The 20,000-nt window shown below is 48.3% G+C and overlaps 1 protein-coding gene across 1 annotated transcript in view; it reads right to left on the minus strand.

Annotated features, from left to right (window-relative positions):
• Window positions 1-20,000, minus strand: part of LOC310730232 (solute carrier family 12 member 9) — a 52,134-nt gene that overhangs the window by 30,268 nt on the left and 1,866 nt on the right. The window contains exons 2-6 of the mRNA XM_083549104.1: window positions 11,215-11,349; window positions 10,515-10,652; window positions 9,835-10,140; window positions 9,285-9,392; window positions 8,932-9,043 (exon numbers count right to left, since the gene is read on the minus strand). Coding sequence (XP_083405230.1) covers window positions 8,932-9,043; window positions 9,285-9,392; window positions 9,835-10,140; window positions 10,515-10,652; window positions 11,215-11,349 — 799 coding nt within the window. The remainder of the gene's footprint in view (window positions 1-8,931; window positions 9,044-9,284; window positions 9,393-9,834; window positions 10,141-10,514; window positions 10,653-11,214; window positions 11,350-20,000) is intronic.

A 20,000-nucleotide genomic window follows, 5' to 3' on the forward strand; every position in this document is an offset into this window, starting at 1 on the left:
CACACACTCTCACAAATACACACACACACTCTCACAAATACACACACACACACACACACACTTACTCTCACAATTACACACACACACACACACACTTACTCTCACACACGCACTCTCTCTCTGACTCTCACACACTCATACTTTATTTCACAATCTCTTGATCTTTCATAACCTCCTTCTTTCAGACACCTTGTTTTTTTCCCCCTGTCCCTCTGTTCTCCACGCTTCAGGAGATAAATAAAGAGAGAGAGAGAGAGCGAGAGAGACACACAGGGAGAGAGGGAGAGGGAGGGGGGTTTGAGAGAGAGGAGCCAAAGCCATATTTCTGCAGCCTTGTGATAGCAGGACATGAAGACAGGGACAAAAGGATTGAAGGAACAAGGAGACAGAAAGCAGGCAGCAGAGAGACGTGTTGGTTGAAAGCGTTTGGACAAAGTGGAGGGGGGGGGAACGAGAGAGAGAGAGAGAGAGAGAGAGAGAGAGAGAGAGAGAGAGAGAGAGAGAGAGAGAGAGAGAGAGAGACACACACTGGAGAGCTGTGTGGTGGAGATAGCTGGATAAAAGAACAGTGGATGTGAATTAATCCCCCCCCCCCATTCTATCTCTACTGTGGACCAACTAGAACATTGTTTAAGTTCTAATTGAGCTTTTGTAGTTTACACACTTTATCTTCACAATCTCAGAACCAAACCAGAGAAAAACATGTCATAGCTGATATAGTTATTCAGGGGGAGTGGCCTAAAGACTGCATGTGGTGTTTATAAACTATAAATGATTTACATGATGAAACACTCTTAAACATCTACATCAGTGTGCTCTTCACATCACACTCATTCTTCTGACCTTCTCATGACTACAACTGACTAAGAAACAAACAGAAACAAGTGGGTGGATGTTAGAAAGAAAATATCCATCCATCCGTCCGCCGTCTTTCAGATGTTCTCGGTTTCCTCAGACCTGCCTTTTGTAGGAGAGCCAAGGTCAAAACACTGTGCGTTAACGTCTATGAGAACTCAGCACCATCTTCTGGTAGGTTCAGGTACTACTGCTAACTCCTTCTTTTTCTTAATGAAACAGTCAAAATTGAAAAACTCTTTATCGTTCCTCCTCATACATACAGGAACGGATCATTAGGACTTAATCACTGTCCTCCTTTACAGCGCTCTCATCACTACAGGGACTGGAGGATGACTTTCAGAGCTGTCGCTGATGAGACGTTGACTGATGGCTTTAATAAAAGCCTGAAGTTTTAAATATCTAATAATTTATCGGGACTAACTGATTCAGACTAATTTGATGAGATTCCCTCATTCCGTTCCTTTACCTTCTTCTAGCCCGTTTTATTAATACTGAATAATCAATCACCCCGCACATCACCCCTCACCGCCCCTCGCCCATCACCCCGCACACATCACCCCTCGCCCCTCACTCGCCCATCACCCCTCACCCATAACCCCTCACCCATCACCCTCTCCCCTCACCCCTCGCCCATCACCCCTCACCGCTTGCCCATCACCCCTCACCGCTCGCCCATCAACCATAACACATCACCCCTTGCCCATCACCCCTCAGACATCACCCCTCGCCCATCACCCCTCGCCCATCACCCATCACCCCTCGCCCATCACCCATCACCCCTCGCCCATCACCCATCACCCCTTGCCATCACCATCACCCCTTGCCATCACCATCACCCCTCACCGCTCGCCCATCCCCCCTCACCGCTCGCCCATCAACCATCACACATCACCCCTTGCCATCACCCCTCACCGCTCGCCCATCCCCCCTCACCGCTCGCCCATCAACCATCACACATCACCCCTTGCCCATCACCCCTCACCGCTCGCCTATCACCCCTCAGACATCACCCATCACCCCTCGCCCATCACCCATCAGATAATTTATCACATATTATCTAACTGCTAAACTGTGACGTAGCTTCCTGTGTTTGACTTGTTTGCCGCGAGTTACGTGTTTGTATCTCTCTCGGCGTCTTTCAAACAAACTTTGCTATCTATCCATCCGTTTTTCCTCTTTTAATAATCCTTAATTGTTTTTGTCTTCCTGACTTGTGCCTGTAGTTAGTTAACTCGACTATAACTAGTGTTGTTTATATTTATTTTCTCTCACTCACATCTCTGTATAATAAATCTGTTCGTGACGATAAGCACTATGCCGGTTGTTTGTCTGCATTCGAGCACAGGTGAGGACTCGTTCGAGTTGCAAACGGTGGCGTTGGAGATGGAGGCATTGGAGAAACAGATTCGCGAGCTGCATGTAAAGCATGCCCGGCTGCGAGAGCGGAAAGCGGCGCTGGAAACATCCCGGGCGGACGCGCACTCATCCCAGGTGAACTCCCGGGTTGAACCTAACGCTCCCAGCACATCAACTCCGCGTGCTTCTATGCCCAGGCCCAGCGCACCTACAACTCCGGCACCGGTGCAACATGGACCCTGGATGCGGCCGCGGCGGAAGAGACAAGCCAAGCCCCGATCGAGGACGTCTCCACCTCCACCACCGGCCTTCGAGATCTCGACCGAGAACCGCTTCGTCCCCCTCCGCGAGACGGAACGCGACACTGTTATTCTCGGAGATTCCATCGTCCGGCATGTCCGCGCTACCCGAGCTAAAGGTAAGGTGCACACTCGCTGTTTTCCTGGTGCTCGTGTTCTGGATGTCGCTGCGCAGGTACCCGCGATCCTGAACGAGAACTTCGGAGCGGTTGTTCTCCATGCCAGAGCAAACGACACCAGGCTGCGGCAAACGGAGATCTTAAAGAGGGACTTCAGGATCCTGGTGGAGACGGTACGCAGCACATCACCCACAACGAGGATCATTGTGTCAGGACCTCTTCCCACTTACCAGCGAGGGGCTGAGAAGTTTAGTAGACTTTTAGCTCTAAATGAATGGTTACAGTCATGGTGTCGAGAACATAAACTTCTCTTTGTTAATAACTGGAACTGTTTCTGGGAGCGTCCTAGGTTCTTCCGCCCTGATGGCCTGCACCCCAGCAGAGTTGGAGCAGCAGTGCTATCAGATAACATCTCTAGGATACTACACACCATCTGACTGGTAAGACATCAAGAAATCTTCAACTATAAGAACACGCATACTACAGACCAAATAGTTACAAGTTCACACACAGCTCAGTTTGTAGAAACCGTATCTATTCCTCGTGTAGTAAAACCAAGAATTACATACACAAGATCCAGAAATAATCTTATTGCAGTTAAAACTGAAAAATGCCAGATAAACAAACACAACAAAGTTCTAAAGTTCGGTCTTTTAAACATTAGATCACTTGCACCCAAAGCACTGATTGTAAATGAGATGATCATAGAGAATAATCTCGATGCACTCTGTCTCACTGAGACCTGGATTAAACCAGGTGATTATATGGGTCTAAACGAGTCGACACCGTCAGGATATGTTTATAAGCATGAGCCCCGTCAGACTGGTCGTGGGGGGGGGGGGTGTAGGAACCATTTATAGTGCTTCTCTTAATGTTAGTCAGAGATTAGGATTCAGCTTTAAATCATTTGAAGTGCTCGTTCTTAAAATTGCACTTTCAGACATGCATAGAAAACTCGCTCTGGTCACCGTGTACAGACCCCCAGGACCCTACGCTGATTTTCTTCATGATTTTGCTTGTTTTCTCTCAGACCTCTTGATCAGCTTTGATAAAGTGCTGCTTGTAGGAGATTTTAATATTTATGTAGATGTTGTAAACGATGCCCTAGGATTATCATTTGTCGATTTACTAAACTCTTTTGGAGTTAAACAAAACGTCACCAGACCAACCCACCGTTTTAACCACACACTAGACTTAATAATATCCTACGGAGCAGACGTCACTGATATAGATATTTTACCCCAGAGTGATGACATCACAGACCATTATCTCCTACTGTACACACTACCGGTAGAGCAGATTAACCGTGTTTCACCACGGTATCGACTTGGTAGGACTATTATTCCAACCACTAAGGACAGATTCATAAATAACCTGCCTGATTTATCTCAGTTTCATATTAAACCCATAACTGCTGATCATCTTGATGAGATGGCGAACAACATAGACCTTATCCTCACTAGCACTTTAGACACTGTTGCCCCCATCCGGTTAAAAAAGGTTAGAGAACAAGAAACTGCACCTTGGTATAATAGTCATACGCATGCCCTAAAGAGAACAGCACGTAATCTGGAGAGAAAATGGAGGAAAACTAAATTGGAGGTATTTAGAATTGCGTATAAAGACAGTATGCTTAGCTACAGACAGGCGCTAAAAGCTGCTAGAGCTAAACACCTGAGCAAACTCATAGAAAATAACAAAAACAATCCCAGGTTCCTTTTCAGTACAGTCGCTAAATTAACAACAAATCAGGGATCTGAAAAATGTGTTCCATCACAGTTTAGTAGTGACGACTTTATGAATTTCTTCACTGAAAAAATAGATAACATTCGAAAAACAATTGTGGCAGTTCAACCTCTGACAGCATCTCCCGACACAATCGTACTTACAACCCCACAACTACACTGTTTTACATGTATAGGACAGGAAGAGCTGTATGATGCTATTATGAAAGCTAAATCAACAACATGTCAGTTAGATCCAATTCCCACTAAACTACTGAAGGAAGTGTTATATACAGCTGGTGAGCCTCTTTTAAATATTATTAACTCCTCACTATCGTTAGGTCATGTCCCTAAATCCCTCAAGTTAGCAGTTATTAAGCCCCTCATTAAAAAACCTAATCTGGATCCAAGCACGCTATCGAATTACAGACCAATTTCAAATCTCCCATTTATGTCTAAGATTTTAGAAAAGATTGTCGCTGCCCAGCTATGTAACCACTTGCAGGAGAACAATATCTTTGAAGAGTTTCAGTCAGGTTTTAGGCCCCATCATAGCACAGAAACTGCTCTAGTTAAAATCACTAACGACCTGTTTTTAGCTTCAGACCAAGGCTACATCTCCCTATTAGTTTTACTAGATCTTAGTGCTGCGTTCGACACTATAGATCATGATCTTCTCCTCGATCGCTTACAGAATTACATCGGTATTCAGGGACAGGCATTAAGCTGGTTTAAATCCTACCTGTCCAATCGTTACCATTTCGTAGATTTAAATGGAGAGCTATCCAGGATAATGCTAGTAAATTATGGCATGCCACAAGGGTCAGTTCTAGGACCCCTGCTTTTCACAATATACATGCTTCCATTAGGAAATATTATTAGAAGGCATGGAATTAGCTTCCATTGTTATGCTGATGATACCCAGCTATATATTTCATCCAAACCAGGCGATACAGCTCAATTAGCTCGCATAACTGAGTGTGTTGAAGAAATAAAAGATTGGATGACCCATAACTTTCTGCTATTAAATTCTGATAAAACGGAGATTTTGCTCATCGGCCCAAAAAATAGTACACAGAAGCTCCAGCATCTCAGCCTGCATTTAGACGGTTGTTCTGTAACTACTAGTTCAACGGTAAAAGACCTGGGAGTTATTTTAGACAGCAACTTATCTTTTAAAAATCACATCAATCAAGTTACAAAAACAGCCTTCTTTCACCTTAGAAATATTTCTAAGCTAAGAAATATGTTATCTATATCTGATGCAGAGAAGCTCGTCCATGCGTTTATGACCTCTAGAATAGACTACTGTAATGCATTACTAGGTGGATGTCCTGCATCATTAATAAACAAGCTTCAGTTAGTTCAGAATGCAGCAGCAAGAGTTCTTACTAGGTCAAGAAAATATGATCATATAACCCCAATCTTATCGTCCCTACATTGGCTTCCTATTAAGTTTCGAATAGACTACAAACTACTGCTACTCACTTATAAAGCACTAAATGGTTTGGCTCCCATGTATCTATCCAGTCTCTTAACACGCTACAATCCGTCACGCTCCCTGAGATCTCAAAACTCTGGGCTTCTCCTAGTTCCTAGAATAGCAAAGTCCACTAAAGGCGGTAGAGCATTTTCACATTTAGCTCCTAAACTCTGGAATAGTCTTCCTGACAGTGTTCGGGGGTTTAGATACACTTTCCCAGTTTAAGTGTAGATTAAAAACATATCTTTTTAGCAAAGCCTACACATAACACACATCTCACACATCACATCACAACCTTGTGCTCCAGAACATCTGATCACATGCACATTATTAACTTGTGCTGTTAATATCATGAACAGCAGCTACGCTAATTCCTCTCCACTGCTTCTCTTTCTCTCCCCATCCCGAGGCTTCCTGAGGTTTGGCCAGCTCCAGTCACGTCCCACCTCGTGAAGATTATGGACCTATGGATGATCATGGAGAAGTAGATGCCGAGTGTTTAAAGGCCCTGGCATGGAGAAGCTGATGCTGGATCTATGATGATCACAAATTGTTCTGTATTGTTGAAAGATTTATGACCAAACTCTTGATGTCACCAATATGAGGATGTGTTCCCCTTTGAGTCTGGTTCCTCTCAAGGTTTCTTCCTCATATCATCTAAGGGAGTTTTTCCTAGCCACTGTCGCCACGGCTGCTCATCAGGGACAAACGCACACCTTCACCTTCACTGTTGTTTTCTGTAAAGCTGCTTTGAGACAATGTCTGTTGTGAAAAGCGCTATACAAATAAACTTGACTTGACTTGACCCCTTGCCCATCACCCCTCGCACATTACCCCATCACCCCTCACCCCACATCTCCCCTCACCCCACCCCTAACAACTTGCCCTTAACCCATCACACCCCCCCCCCGTCCATCACCCATCACAAATAACGACTCGCCCTTCACCCCTCACTTCTCGCACATCACTAGTCGAGTTGCAGGTACACTTGCGATCATAGAAGTGCATCATTTTACAAATAAACCTCTCTGACCAATGGGTTTAAAGAGGTGGAATTAAGGTTCAACACTGAAGAACCAGGCTTATGCTAATGAGGTGCTACTGTGGAGCAGGACATGCCCCTGAGGGTGGAGCATAGTACTAATAAAAAGCATATTAACATGTTACTGACCTCGACTGAGCAGCAGGAACGTTATGTTCTTAGACTCTGGTCTTGATTAGAGAAGAAATGGTATGAGAATGATATAATGGTGTGACTTTACTGTAGAGATAAACGAGTTCACGCTTCTCTAAATACATTCAAGTGTTCACAACACTGTTCATGATAACAGAGAAACCAAACAAGTCTACATCTGTGTTCTGAAAGAGGAACTTCTGTATGGTCTGGTGTTCACAATTTCATCTGTGTCTCTCTCTCTCTCACACACACACACACACCACATGATCAGTGCATACACAGTACAATTCCTGTGCTATATTTACAGTCTGTACAGAAATCTGTTTTTCAGCGTACAGGGAGACATTGGAGGTCTACGTGAGCGTTACAGGACGATGTGGAGGTGAAGATTCTGAAGTGAGGTGTAGACTATTATAATGGTGTTAGTCCTCACACGTAGCTGTAGATTTTCACCTTAAACCACGGTCTCTTCCAGCACCAGAGTTAAAAAGCTGTTATTGATGTGTGCAGAGTGAAACTGACTGAACAGATCAAAAGTGTGCTTCATTTTTATTACACATTTTATATATGACTCATTACATCTACAGTTCTGCTGCTCGGAATCTCACACACACACACACACACACACACACACACACACACACACACACACACACACACACACACACACACACACACACACACACAATGAAGATGTTGGAGTGAACTCCTAGTGCTGTTTTCTTGTTTCTGATTTCAACATTTTCTATTACATTTCACCAAATTCATCTTCTGCCTCCAGCCGTTTGTCAGAATCCCCGAAATTCACCATAGAAGTTCCACCACATGTAAAACTGCATGGAGATCAGTGAGGTCATTAGGAAATGTGCACAATCGCTGGAACTGGATGTTACTATGGTTACAGGTGTTCACAAGCAGCGCATTTATTTAGATTCAACTGCCAACACAAACTACCAACAACACCAGAACTTCCAGCCAATCACAATTCACTCTTCACACCTGAACTTCTTCCAGCCAATCACAATTCACTCTTCACACCTGAACTCCTTCCAGCCAATCACAATTCACTCTTCACACCTGAACTCCTTCCAGCCAATCACAATCCACTCTTCACACCTGAACTCCTTCCAGCCAATCACAATCCACTCTTCACACCTGAACTCCTTCCAGCCAATCACAATCCACTCTTCACACCTGAACTCCTTCCAGCCAATCACAATCCACTATTCACACCTGAACTCCTTCCAGCCAATCACAATCCACTATTCACACCTGAACTCCTTCCAGCACTCATACTGTCTTAACTTTTAAACCTTATAACTTTAATCCAGTTAGAGTTACATATGAAACTGTAAAACGTGGGTGAAATGAGTTTAGTTCCTGTTATCATTAAGGTTATAGCAGCTCTAAACACACGTTCCTGTTTCAGCTTCTCTCTAAAAACTGTGAAGAAGAATAAACCCATCTGTTTTGAAGATGTGGAAAGAGGTCGTGTTCTCTCTGACTGCTGATGCTGAATCTGCTTTAGATGATTAGACTTTAATGGAATGTTTGGAGAACAGTGAGGGAACAACAGAGGGTTTGGAGGTGAACAGAAAGCTGGACTGTGTAGTTAAAGCTGAGAGAGAGAGAGAGAGAGAGAGAGAGAGAGAGAGCGAGAGAGAGAGAGAGAGAGAGAGAGGAATCTCCTTAAACAGCTCTGAGATCAGCAGGGTGAAGTCAGACCTCAGAGCTGCAGAGAATAAGGTTTCACTACTTCAGGGGTTTAAATAAAAATCTGCTCTGATGCTTCAGTTCTGCTCTCCGGTACCCATTTTCTTCTCAAACACACTCACACACACACACACACAGAAATACTACGAGATGATTTTTTTTGTATGTATGTGTGTAGTGTGTGTGGAGAGTGTGTGTGTACCTGTCACAGGTGCAGGCCACCAGTAGACTGAGCAGGTTGTAAGTGATAAAGGTGAAGATGACTGCAGTAATCGTTCCACGAGGAATGGAGTAACTTGGGTTCCTCAGGTCACCTAACACGTGCGCACACACACACACACACACACACACACACACACACACACACAGGTGATTTTATACAAATAAATTGATCAAACACTTATTTTTTTTTTAAATAAGCCAAATTCATACCCACCCACCTCCTCTCCAACAAACACACACAACCCCCACGCACCCACCCAACAACAAACACACACACACACCCACCTAACCACCCACCCACACACACACACACACACACACACACACACACACCTGACATGTTGGATCCAGCCATAATTCCAGTACAGCCATTAAACATTACGGCAAACACAGTGGCAAACGTCATCGTCATTTCTGTGGTGTAGTCCACTGTGTAATCCGCTACACACACACACACACACCTAAATATGTTAATAAACACAAATATAAATTCTCTTTTTACATAATACCCCTGATAATTCACGGCTCAGAAAATGCACCGGTTCTCATTTGGAACGTTTTGGATTATTTTTAAATCTGTGTGAATCTGCAGCAGGACCGTATTTTCACTAACATTTTATTTTCATACATTTAAAAAAAAAAAAAAATTTTGTATTAAAGTGACATAACATTTAGATGAAGTCACTAAGGTACCAGAGGGGCTGCTTCCAAAATTCACAGACTTTCAGAAGTTCCAGAGGACCACTCTATATCTTTCTTTTACAAGGAACAGCTATGATTCTGACAACTGAGGGAGAGGTTCTACATCTCACTACAGGTTCTACATGCTGCGTACACACACACACACACACACACACACACACACACACACACACACACACACCTTTGAGGTTTCCGAGCAGCGTGTCTAGTTTGAAGCTGGTAAAGTTGGCACTGGTGGGGGAGACGCTCGAGTTTCCCATAATGTTTGGAAGTGGGATGTTGCGAGGTCTGACTGCAAAGAAGCTGATGAAGATGGTGAAGAGCACCACCATCACCACCATGAAGATGAGGAAAGTGGCCTTGGCATAGATACGAGCACCGATCAAACACACCAACACACACAGCAGCAGGATGATGCTGGCATACAGCAGAGACCACCAATACCCAACCGGCATCACTGCGTACTCGGGGGCGTGGCCTAATCCCTCTGAGGAGGAAAGGGGGAGGGGTAAAAACACAATATACATAAGTCAATATACATTAGGTGTGTTCTGTATTCTGATTGGTTGCTCTGATTCTTTGGAGGTGGTAGCTCAGTGGTTAAGGCACTGGATTTGGATGAGAAGGTCACAGTTTCAAATCCCACCACCACCAAGCTGCCACTGCTGGGCCCTTGAGCAAGGCCCTTAACCCTCCCCTGCTCAGTTGTAAGTCACTCTGGATAAGGGCGTCTGCAAACGCCATAAATGTAAATGACTTTCATGATGTTCTGTCTTGTGACCTGATCCGTTCTTTATCATGACAAACTTAAAAACAGACACACCTGATACACACACACCCACACACACACAGCTCGTGTACCTCCAGGACGTCCAAAGGTTGCGAGAATGGCCTCCACCAGCCCGAGTACGTAGAGGGCGCTGCCGCACACGTTGGCAAAAAAAAACATGATCCCGATACTGCCTCCAAACTCCGGCCCTAAAGCTCGACTGATCATATCTACACACACACACACACACACACACACACACACACACACAAGTTACAGACAACACAACACTTATTCACCAAACCTCACTTCCCAAAGTGTTTATTCCACTACTCAACTTTCTTATTTATACTTTTTGTGAATTTATAGTTATATTTCATGAACTTTCCTGTTGTCACCTACATTATTAGCAGCTATAAACACTCGTTCCCTCACCTGCCTCTCTTTATTCTCTCTCTCTCGCAGTTAATAAGAGGAAAAACCTGACAGCATGTTGATATGATATCTTACTGAGAAACAGAAAAAAAGAAGTAGAAGACTCCTCCTATACATGTTACATCTAACACAAAATCATCAACTTTTTATCAAATCTAAATCAGTGGAGTGTACTGAGGCGTTGCTATGGAAATAATAATTAATCAGAACAAGTGCATTATTTAAATCTGCACTACAGTCAGAGCCGCTGTTCTAGAGAACTAATCACCACCATCTTACCAATCAGAACGCAGAATTAAAAACAGTCATGCAGCATTGTTACAATAATAATAATAATAATAATAATAATAATAATACAGTAAGCTCCCCCAGCATCCAGAGCTCCGTTGGTGGAAATGGCACAGATGGAGAGTACGGTCATGCTGATGATAAAATAGGCAACCAAGAACATAGCCACGGCCTGGTACAGTCCACACTGACCCACCACGAACCCTACACACACACACACACACACACACACACAGAGAACACAAGATTTATAGAAGAGAAACACATTACAACCAATCATACCTTCAGCAGCGAGTGCTTGAGTTACTATTTACACTGGGGGTTATGGAGGGTGAAATGTATGAGAGGGGGGTGGAGTGTATGAGAAAAGGGCGGAGTGTATGAGAAAAGGGCGGAGTGTATGAGAGGGGATGGAGTGTATGAGAGAAGGGCGGAGTGTATGAGAGAAGGGCGGAGTGTATGAGAAAAGGGCGGAGTGTATGAGAAAAGGGTGGAGTGTATGAGAAAAGGGCGGAGTGTATGAGAGGGGTGGAGTGTATGAGAAAAGGGCGAAGTGTATGAGAGGGGATGGAGTGTATGAGAGGGGATGGAGTGTATGAGAGGGGATGGAGTGTATGAGAGGGGATGGAGTGTATGAGAGGGGTGGTGGAGGGGTGGAGTGTATGAGAGAGGGGTGGAGTGTATGAGAGAAGGGCGGAGTGTATGAGAAAAGGGCGGAGTGTATGAGAAAAGGGCGGAGTGTATGAGAAAAGGGCGGAGTGTATGAGAAAAGGGCGGAGTGTATGAGAAAAGGGCGGAGTGTATGAGAGGGGTGGTGGAGGGGTGGAGTGTATGAGAGAGGGGTGGAGTGTATGAGAGAAGGGCGGAGTGTATGAGAGAAGGGCGGAGTGTATGAGAGAAGGGCGGAGTGTATGAGAGAAGGGCGGAGTGTATGAGAGGGGATGGAGTGTATGAGAGGGGTGGTGGAGGGGTGGAGTGTATGAGAGAGGTGGAGTGTATGAGAGGGGGGTGTAGGGGCAGAGTGTATGAGAGAGGGCAGGAGTGTATGAGAGGGGGGTGTGGTGTATGAGAGGGGGGATGGAGTGTATGAGAGGGGGGATGGAGGGGCGGAGTGTATGAGAGAAGGGCGGAGTGTATGAGAGAAGGGCGGAGTGTATGAGAGAAGGGCGGAGTGTATGAGAGGGGGGTGTAGGGGCAGAGTGTATGAGAGGGGGGTGTAGGGGCAGAGTGTATGAGAGGGGGGTGGAGTGTATGAGAGGGGGGTGTGGTGTATGAGAGGGGGGATGGAGTGTATGAGAGGGGGGATGGAGTGTATGAGAGGGGGGATGGAGTGTATGAGAGGGGGGATGGAGGGGCGGAGTGTATGAGAGAAGGGCGGAGTGTATGAGAGAAGGGCGGAGTGTATGAGAGAAGGGCGGAGTGTATGAGAGAAGGGCGGAGTGTATGAGAGGGGGGTGTAGGGGCAGAGTGTATGAGAGAGGGCTGGAGTGTATGAGAGGGGGGTGTGGTGTATGAGAGGGGGGATGGAGGGGCGGAGTGTATGAGAGAAGGGCGGAGTGTATGAGAGGGGGGTGTAGAGGCAGAGTGTATGAGAGAGGGCTGGAGTGTATGAGAGGGGGGTGTGGTGTATAAGAGGGGGGATGGAGTGTATGAGAGGGGGGATGGAGGGGCGGAGTGTATGAGAGAGGGGTGGAGTGTATGAGAGAAGGGCGGAGGGGCAGAGTGTATGAGAGGGGGGTGTGGTGAATGAGAGGGGGGATGGAGTGTATGAGAGAAGGGCGGAGTGTATGAGAGGGGGGTGTAGGGGCAGAGTGTATGAGAGAGGGCTGGAGTGTATGAGAGGGGGGTGTGGTGTATAAGAGAGGGGTGGAGTGTATGAGAGAAGGGCGGAGTGTATGAGAGGGGGGTGTAGGGGCAGAGTGTATGAGAGAGGGCTGGAGTGTATGAGAGGGGGGTGTGGTGTATGAGAGGGGGGATGGAGTGTATGAGAGGGGGGATGGAGGGGTGGAGTGTATGAGAGGGGGGCGTAGGGGGTGAAGTGTATGAGAGAGGGCTGGAGTGTATGAGAGGGGGGTGTGGTGTATAAGAGAGGGGTGGAGTGTATGAGAGAAGGGCGGAGTGTATGAGAGGGGGGTGTAGGGGCAGAGTGTATGAGAGAGGGCAGGAGTGTATGAGAGGGGGGTGTGGTGTATGAGAGGGGGGATGGAGTGTATGAGAGGGGGGATGGAGGGGCGGAGTGTATGAGAGAAGGGCGGAGTGTATGAGAGAAGGGCGGAGTGTATGAGAGAAGGGCGGAGTGTATGAGAGGGGGGTGTAGGGGCAGAGTGTATGAGAGGGGGGTGGAGTGTATGAGAGGGGGGTGTGGTGTATGAGAGGGGGGATGGAGTGTATGAGAGGGGGGATGGAGTGTATGAGAGGGGGGATGGAGTGTATGAGAGGGGGGATGGAGGGGCGGAGTGTATGAGAGAAGGGCGGAGTGTATGAGAGAAGGGCGGAGTGTATGAGAGAAGGGCGGAGTGTATGAGAGAAGGGCGGAGTGTATGAGAGAAGGGCGGAGTGTATGAGAGAAGGGCGGAGTGTATGAGAGGGGGGTGTAGGGGCAGAGTGTATGAGAGGGGTGGGTAAAGTGTATGAGAGAGGGGGTGGAGGGGGTAAAGTGTATGAGAGAGGGGGTGGAGGGGGTAAAGTGGATGAGAGGGAGGTGGAGGGGTGGAGTGTATGAGAGAGGGGCGGAGTGTATGAGAAAAGGGTGGAGTGTATGAGAGGGGATGGAGTGTATGAGAGGGGATGGAGTGTATGAGAGGGGATGGAGTGTATGAGAGGGGATGGAGTGTATGAGAGGGGATGGAGTGTATGAGAGGGGATGGAGTGTATGAGAGGGGTGGTGGAGGGGTGGAGTGTATGAGAGAAGGGCGGAGTGTATGAGAGAAGGGCGGAGTGTATGAGAGAAGGGCGGAGTGTATGAGAGGGGATGGAGTGTATAAGAGGGGTGGTGGAGGGGTGGAGTGTATGAGAGAGGGGTGGAGTGTATGAGAGGGGATGGAGTGTATGAGAGGGGATGGAGTGTATGAGAGGGGATGGAGTGTATAAGAGGGGTGGTGGAGGGGTGGAGTGTATGAGAGAGGTGGAGTGTATGAGAGGGGGGATGGAGTGTATGAGAGAAGGGCGGAGTGTATGAGAGGGGGGTGTAGGGGCAGAGTGTATGAGAGAGGGGTGGAGTGTATGAGAGGGGGGCAAAGGGGGTGAAGTGTATGAGAGGGGGTGGAGTGTATGGGTGGAGTGTATGAGAGGGGGGGTGGAGGGGGTAAAGTGTATGAGAGAGGGGCGAGTGTATGAGAGAAGGGCGGAGTGTATGAGAAAAGGGCGGAGTGTATGAGAAAAGGGCGGAGTGTATGAGAAAAGGGCGGAGTGTATGAGAAAAGGGCGGAGTGTATGAGAAAAGGGCGGAGTGTATGAGAAAAGGGCGGAGTGTATGAGGAGAGGGGATGGAGTGTATGAGAGGGGATGGAGTGTATGAGAGGGGATGGAGTGTATGAGAGGGGATGGAGTGTATGAGAGGGGATGGAGTGTATGAGAGGGGATGGAGTGTATGAGAGGGGATGGAGTGTATGAGAGGGGATGGAGTGTATGAGAGGGGTGGTGGAGGGGTGGAGTGTATGAGAGAAGGGCAGGAGTGTATGAGAGGGGGGTGTGGTGTATGAGAGGGGGGATGGAGTGTATGAGAGAAGGGCGGAGTGTATGAGAGGGGGGTGTAGGGGCAGAGTGTATGAGAGAGGGCTGGAGTGTATGAGAGGGGGGTGTGGTGTATGAGAGGGGGGATGGAAGGGCGGAGTGTATGAGAGAGGGGTGGAGTGTATGAGAGAAGGGCGGAGTGTATGAGAGGGGGGTGTAGGGGCAGAGTGTATAAGAGAGGGCTGGAGTGTATGAGAGGGGGGGGTGGTGTATGAGAGGGGGGGGTGGTGTATGAGAGGGGGGGGTGGTGTATGAGAGGGGGGATGGAGTGTATGAGAGGGGGGATGGAGGGGTGGAGTGTATGAGAGAGGGGTGGAGTGTATGAGAGGGGGGGTAAAGTGTATAAGAAGGAGGTGGAGGGGTGGAGTGTATGAGAGAGGGGCGGAGTGTATGAGAGAGGGGCGGAGTGTATGAGAGAAGGGCGGAGTGTATGAGAGAAGGGCGGAGTGTATGAGAGAAGGGCGGAGTGTATGAGAGAAGGGCGGAGTGTATGAGAGAAGGGCGGAGTGTATGAGAGAAGGGCGGAGTGTATGAGAGAAGGGCGGAGTGTATGAGAGAAGGGCGGAGTGTATGAGAGAAGGGCGGAGTGTATGAGAGAAGGGCGGAGTGTATGAGAGAAGGGCGGAGTGTATGAGAGAAGGGCGGAGTGTATGAGAGGGGATGGAGTGAATAAGAGGGGATGGAGTGAATAAGAGGGGTGGTGGAGGGGTGGAGTGTATGAGAGAGGTGGAGTGTATGAGAGGGGGGATGGGGTGTATGAGAGAAGGGCGGAGTGTATGAGAGGGGGGTGTAGGGGCAGAGTGTATGAGAGAGGGCTGGAGTGTATGAGAGGGGGGTGTGGTGTATGAGAGGGGGGATGGAGTGTATGAGAGGGGGGATGGAGGGGTGGAGTGTATGAGAGAGGGGTGGAGTGTATGAGAGGGGGGCGTAGGGGGTGAAGTGTATGAGAGGGGGGGGTGGAGTGTATGAGAGAGGGGGGGTGGAGTGTATGAGAGAGGGGGTGGAGGGGGTAAAGTGGATGAGAGAGGGGGTGGAGGGGGTAAAGTGGATGAGAGGGAGGTGGAGGGGTGGAGTGTATGAGAGAAGGGCGGAGTGTATGAGAGAAGGGCGGAGTGTATGAGAAAAGGGTGGAGTGTATGAGAAAAGGGTGGAGTGTATGAGAAAAGGGTGGAGTGTATGAGAGGGGATGGAGTGTATGAGAGGGGATGGAGTGTATGAGAGGGGATGGAGTGTATGAGAGAAGGGCGGAGTGTATGAGAGAAGGGCGGAGTGTATAAGAGGGGATGGAGTGTATAAGAGGGGATGGAGTGTATGAGAGGGGTGGTGGAGGGGTGGAGTGTATGAAAGAGGTGGAGTGTATGAGAGGGGGGATGGAGTGTATGAGAGAAGGGCGGAGTGTATGAGAGGGGGGTGTAGGGGCAGAGTGTATGAGAGAGGGCTGGAGTGTATGAGAGGGGGGCTGGAGTGTATGAGAGGGGGGATGGAGTGTATGAGAGGGGGGATGGAGGGGCGGAGTGTATGAGAGAGGGGTGGAGTGTATGAGAGGGGGGCAAAGGGGGTGAAGTGTATGAGAGGGGGTGGAGTGTATGGGTGGAGTGTATGAAAGGGGGGGTGAAGTGTATGAGAGAGGGGGTGGAGGGGGTAAAGTGTATGAGAGAGGGGGTGGAGGGGGTGGAGTGTATGAGAGAGGGGTGGAGTGTATGAGAGAGGGGCGGAGTGTATGAGAGAGGGGCGGAGTGTATGAGAGAGGGGCGGAGTGTATGAGAAAAGGGCGGAGTGTATGAGAAAAGGGCGGAGTGTATGAGAAAAGGGCGGAGTGTATGAGAAAAGGGCGGAGTGTATGAGAAAAGGGCGGAGTGTATGAGAAAAGGGCGGAGTGTATGAGAAAAGGGCGGAGTGTATGAGAAAAGGGCGGAGTGTATGAGAAAAGGGCGGAGTGTATGAGAGGGGATGGAGTGTATGAGAGGGGTGGTGGAGGGGTGGAGTGTATGAGAGAAGGGCGGAGTGTATGAGAGGGGGGTGTAGGGGCAGAGTGTATGAGAGAGGGCAGGAGTGTATGAGAGGGGGGTGTGGTGTATAAGAGGGGGGATGGAGTGTATGAGAGAAGGGCGGAGTGTATGAGAGGGGGGTGTAGGGGCAGAGTGTATGAGAGAGGGCTGGAGTGTATGAGAGGGGGTGTGGTGTATAAGAGGGGGGATAGAGTGTATGAGAGAAGGGCGGAGTGTATGAGAGGGGGGTGTAGGGGCAGAGTGTATGAGAGTGTATGAGAGGGGATGGAGTGTATGAGAGGGGATGGAGTGTATGAGAGGGGTGGTGGAGGGGTGGAGTGTATGAGAGAAGGGCGGAGTGTATGAGAGGGGGGTGTAGGGGCAGAGTGTATGAGAGAGGGCTGGAGTGTATGAGAGGGGGGTGTGGTGTATGAGAGGGGGGATGGAGTGTATGAGAGAGGGGTGGAGGGGCGGAGTGTATGAGAGAGGGGTGGAGTGTATGAGAGGGTGGTGTAGGGGTGGAGTGTATGAGAGAAGGGCGGAGTGTATGAGAGGGGGGTGTAGGGGCAGAGTGTATGAGAGAGGGCTGGAGTGTATGAGAGGGGGGTGTGGTGTATAAGAGGGGGGATAGAGTGTATGAGAGAAGGGCGGAGTGTATGAGAGGGGGGTGTAGGGGCAGAGTGTATGAGAGTGTATGAGAGGGGATGGAGTGTATGAGAGGGGATGGAGTGTATGAGAGGGGTGGTGGAGGGGTGGAGTGTATGAGAGAAGGGCGGAGTGTATGAGAGGGGGGTGTAGGGGCAGAGTGTATGAGAGAGGGCTGGAGTGTATGAGAGGGGGGTGTGGTGTATGAGAGGGGGGATGGAGTGTATGAGAGAGGGGTGGAGGGGCGGAGTGTATGAGAGAGGGGTGGAGTGTATGAGAGGGTGGTGTAGGGGCGGAGTGTATGAGAGAGGGGTGGAGTGTATGAGAGGGGGGCGTAGGGGGTGAAGTGTATGAGAGGGGGTGGAGTGCATGGGTGGAGTGTATGAGAGAGGGGGTGGAGGGGGTAAAGTGTATGAGAGAGGGGGTGGAGGGGGTAAAGTGTATGAGAGAGGGGGTGGAGGGGGTAAAGTGTATGAGAGGGAGGTGGAGGGGTGGAGTGTATGAGAGAGGGGTGGAGTGTATGAGAGAGGGGGTGGAGGGGGTAAAGTGTATGAGAGAGGGGGTGGAGGGGGTAAAGTGGATGAGAGGGAGGTGGAGGGGTGGAGTGTATGAGAGAGGGGTGGAGTGTATGAGAGAGGGGTGGAGTGTATGAGAGAGGGGTGGAGTGTATGAGAGAGGGGTGGAGTGTATGAGAGAGGGGTGGAGTGTATGTGAGGGGTGGGTGGAGTGTATAAGAGGGGGGTGTGGTCTGAGACATGCACAAACACTCATCTATTACTCATTTAACACCAAACATTCCCAGACATATATCCATAGAACACATTTTAATGCCATGCAGCCTGATCAGCATGCGCACGAGTGTGTGTGTGTGTGTGTGTGTGTGTGTGTGTGTTTGTTTAAAATTAAAGCAATCCTTGGAAATGTAACTTCACACACGCATGCAAAGGTAGGACACAGACTCTTACCATGAGCATGGTTTAGTCTAGGAGGCATAAAAGGGAGATAACAAAAGACATTATTTCATGATACGCAGTGTGTGTGTGTGTGTGTGTGTGTGTGTGTGTGTTGTGCTGGTATTAAGAAGATAAACCGATCAGGTGGCGTCTCGTGTGTAGTGTGTAGTGTGTGTGTGTGTGTGTGTGTGTATGCAAGGTTTTGCAATCAATAACCGGCTCCCAGATTTCAGAAATAAACACATCCAAGACAACGTGATCTGCTCACACACACACACACACACACACACACACACACACACACACACACACACACACACACACACACACACACACACACACACACACACACACACACACACACACACACACACACACACTAAAGAGGATTAATGCTGAAATCAGTCTAATTAATGAAACTACAAACACACCATGAGAAAATGAAGAGGGAGAAAGTAATTAGTACGAGTAAAGAAGTCATTATTACACAGAGAACACATACAGTCTCTCACAAAAGTAAGTGCACCCCTCACATTTCGCAACCAAGACAGGTTTTTTGGAATTCACCAGAGCTGCACAGGTTGCTGCTGATCCTTTTCCACTCCTCCATAATGACATCACAGAGCTGCTGGATCTTACATACATGGTGCTTTTCCACCTTCTGCTTGAGGATCACCACAGGTGCTCAATAAGGTTTGGTCTGGAGATGTACTTGACCACTCCTTCACCTTCCTCAGCAAGGCAGTTGTTATCTTGGTGGTGTGTTTGTGGTCGTTATTATGTTAGAAAACTGCTGTTCGGCCCAGTTTCTGAAGGAAGAGCATCATGTTCTGCTTCAGAATGTAATAGTACATGTTGGAATCCATGTTTCCCTCAATGATCCACAGCTCCACAGTACCAGCAGCACTCATGCAGCTCCAGACCATGATGCTGCCACCACCATGCTTGACTGTAGGAAAAACACAGTTTTTTTGTTCTCCTCACCAGGGCATCACCACACATGCTGGACATCATCTGAGCCAAACAAGTTTATCTTCGTCTCATCAGATCACAGGACACGGTTCCAGGAATTCATGCTCTTGGACAGATCGTCTTCAGCAAGCTGTTTGAAGGTTTCTTGTGAGCAGCTTTTGAAGAGGTTCCTTCTGGGACGACAGCCTGCAGATCGACTTGTTGCAGTGTCTCGCGTACGCTCTGAGCACTGACGAGTGGATCTTCTGCAACCTATAAAGCAGTGCTGCAGCACTCATGCATGTGTTTTTTTAAGCAGTTTCTGCACCTGACACACAGCTTGAGGACTTGACTTCGCTGACGGACCCTTGTGAAGTCTGTTGTGAGTGGAACCTGTGTTGGAGAACCTCTGTATGACCATGATCACTGTGCTGTTACTCAGTTTCAGTGTGATACTGATCTTCTTACAGCTTTGGCATCTTTGTGGAGAGAAACAGTTCTAATTCTCACATTCTCAGAGACTCTTTACCATGAGGTTCATGTAGAACATCCAGTGGTCAGTGTGAGAGAATCCACTCAAAGCTCC

Source organism: Silurus aristotelis (assembly GCF_946808225.1).
Source record: "Silurus aristotelis genome assembly, chromosome: 8".
Taxonomy (NCBI): Eukaryota; Metazoa; Chordata; class Actinopteri; order Siluriformes; family Siluridae; genus Silurus; species Silurus aristotelis.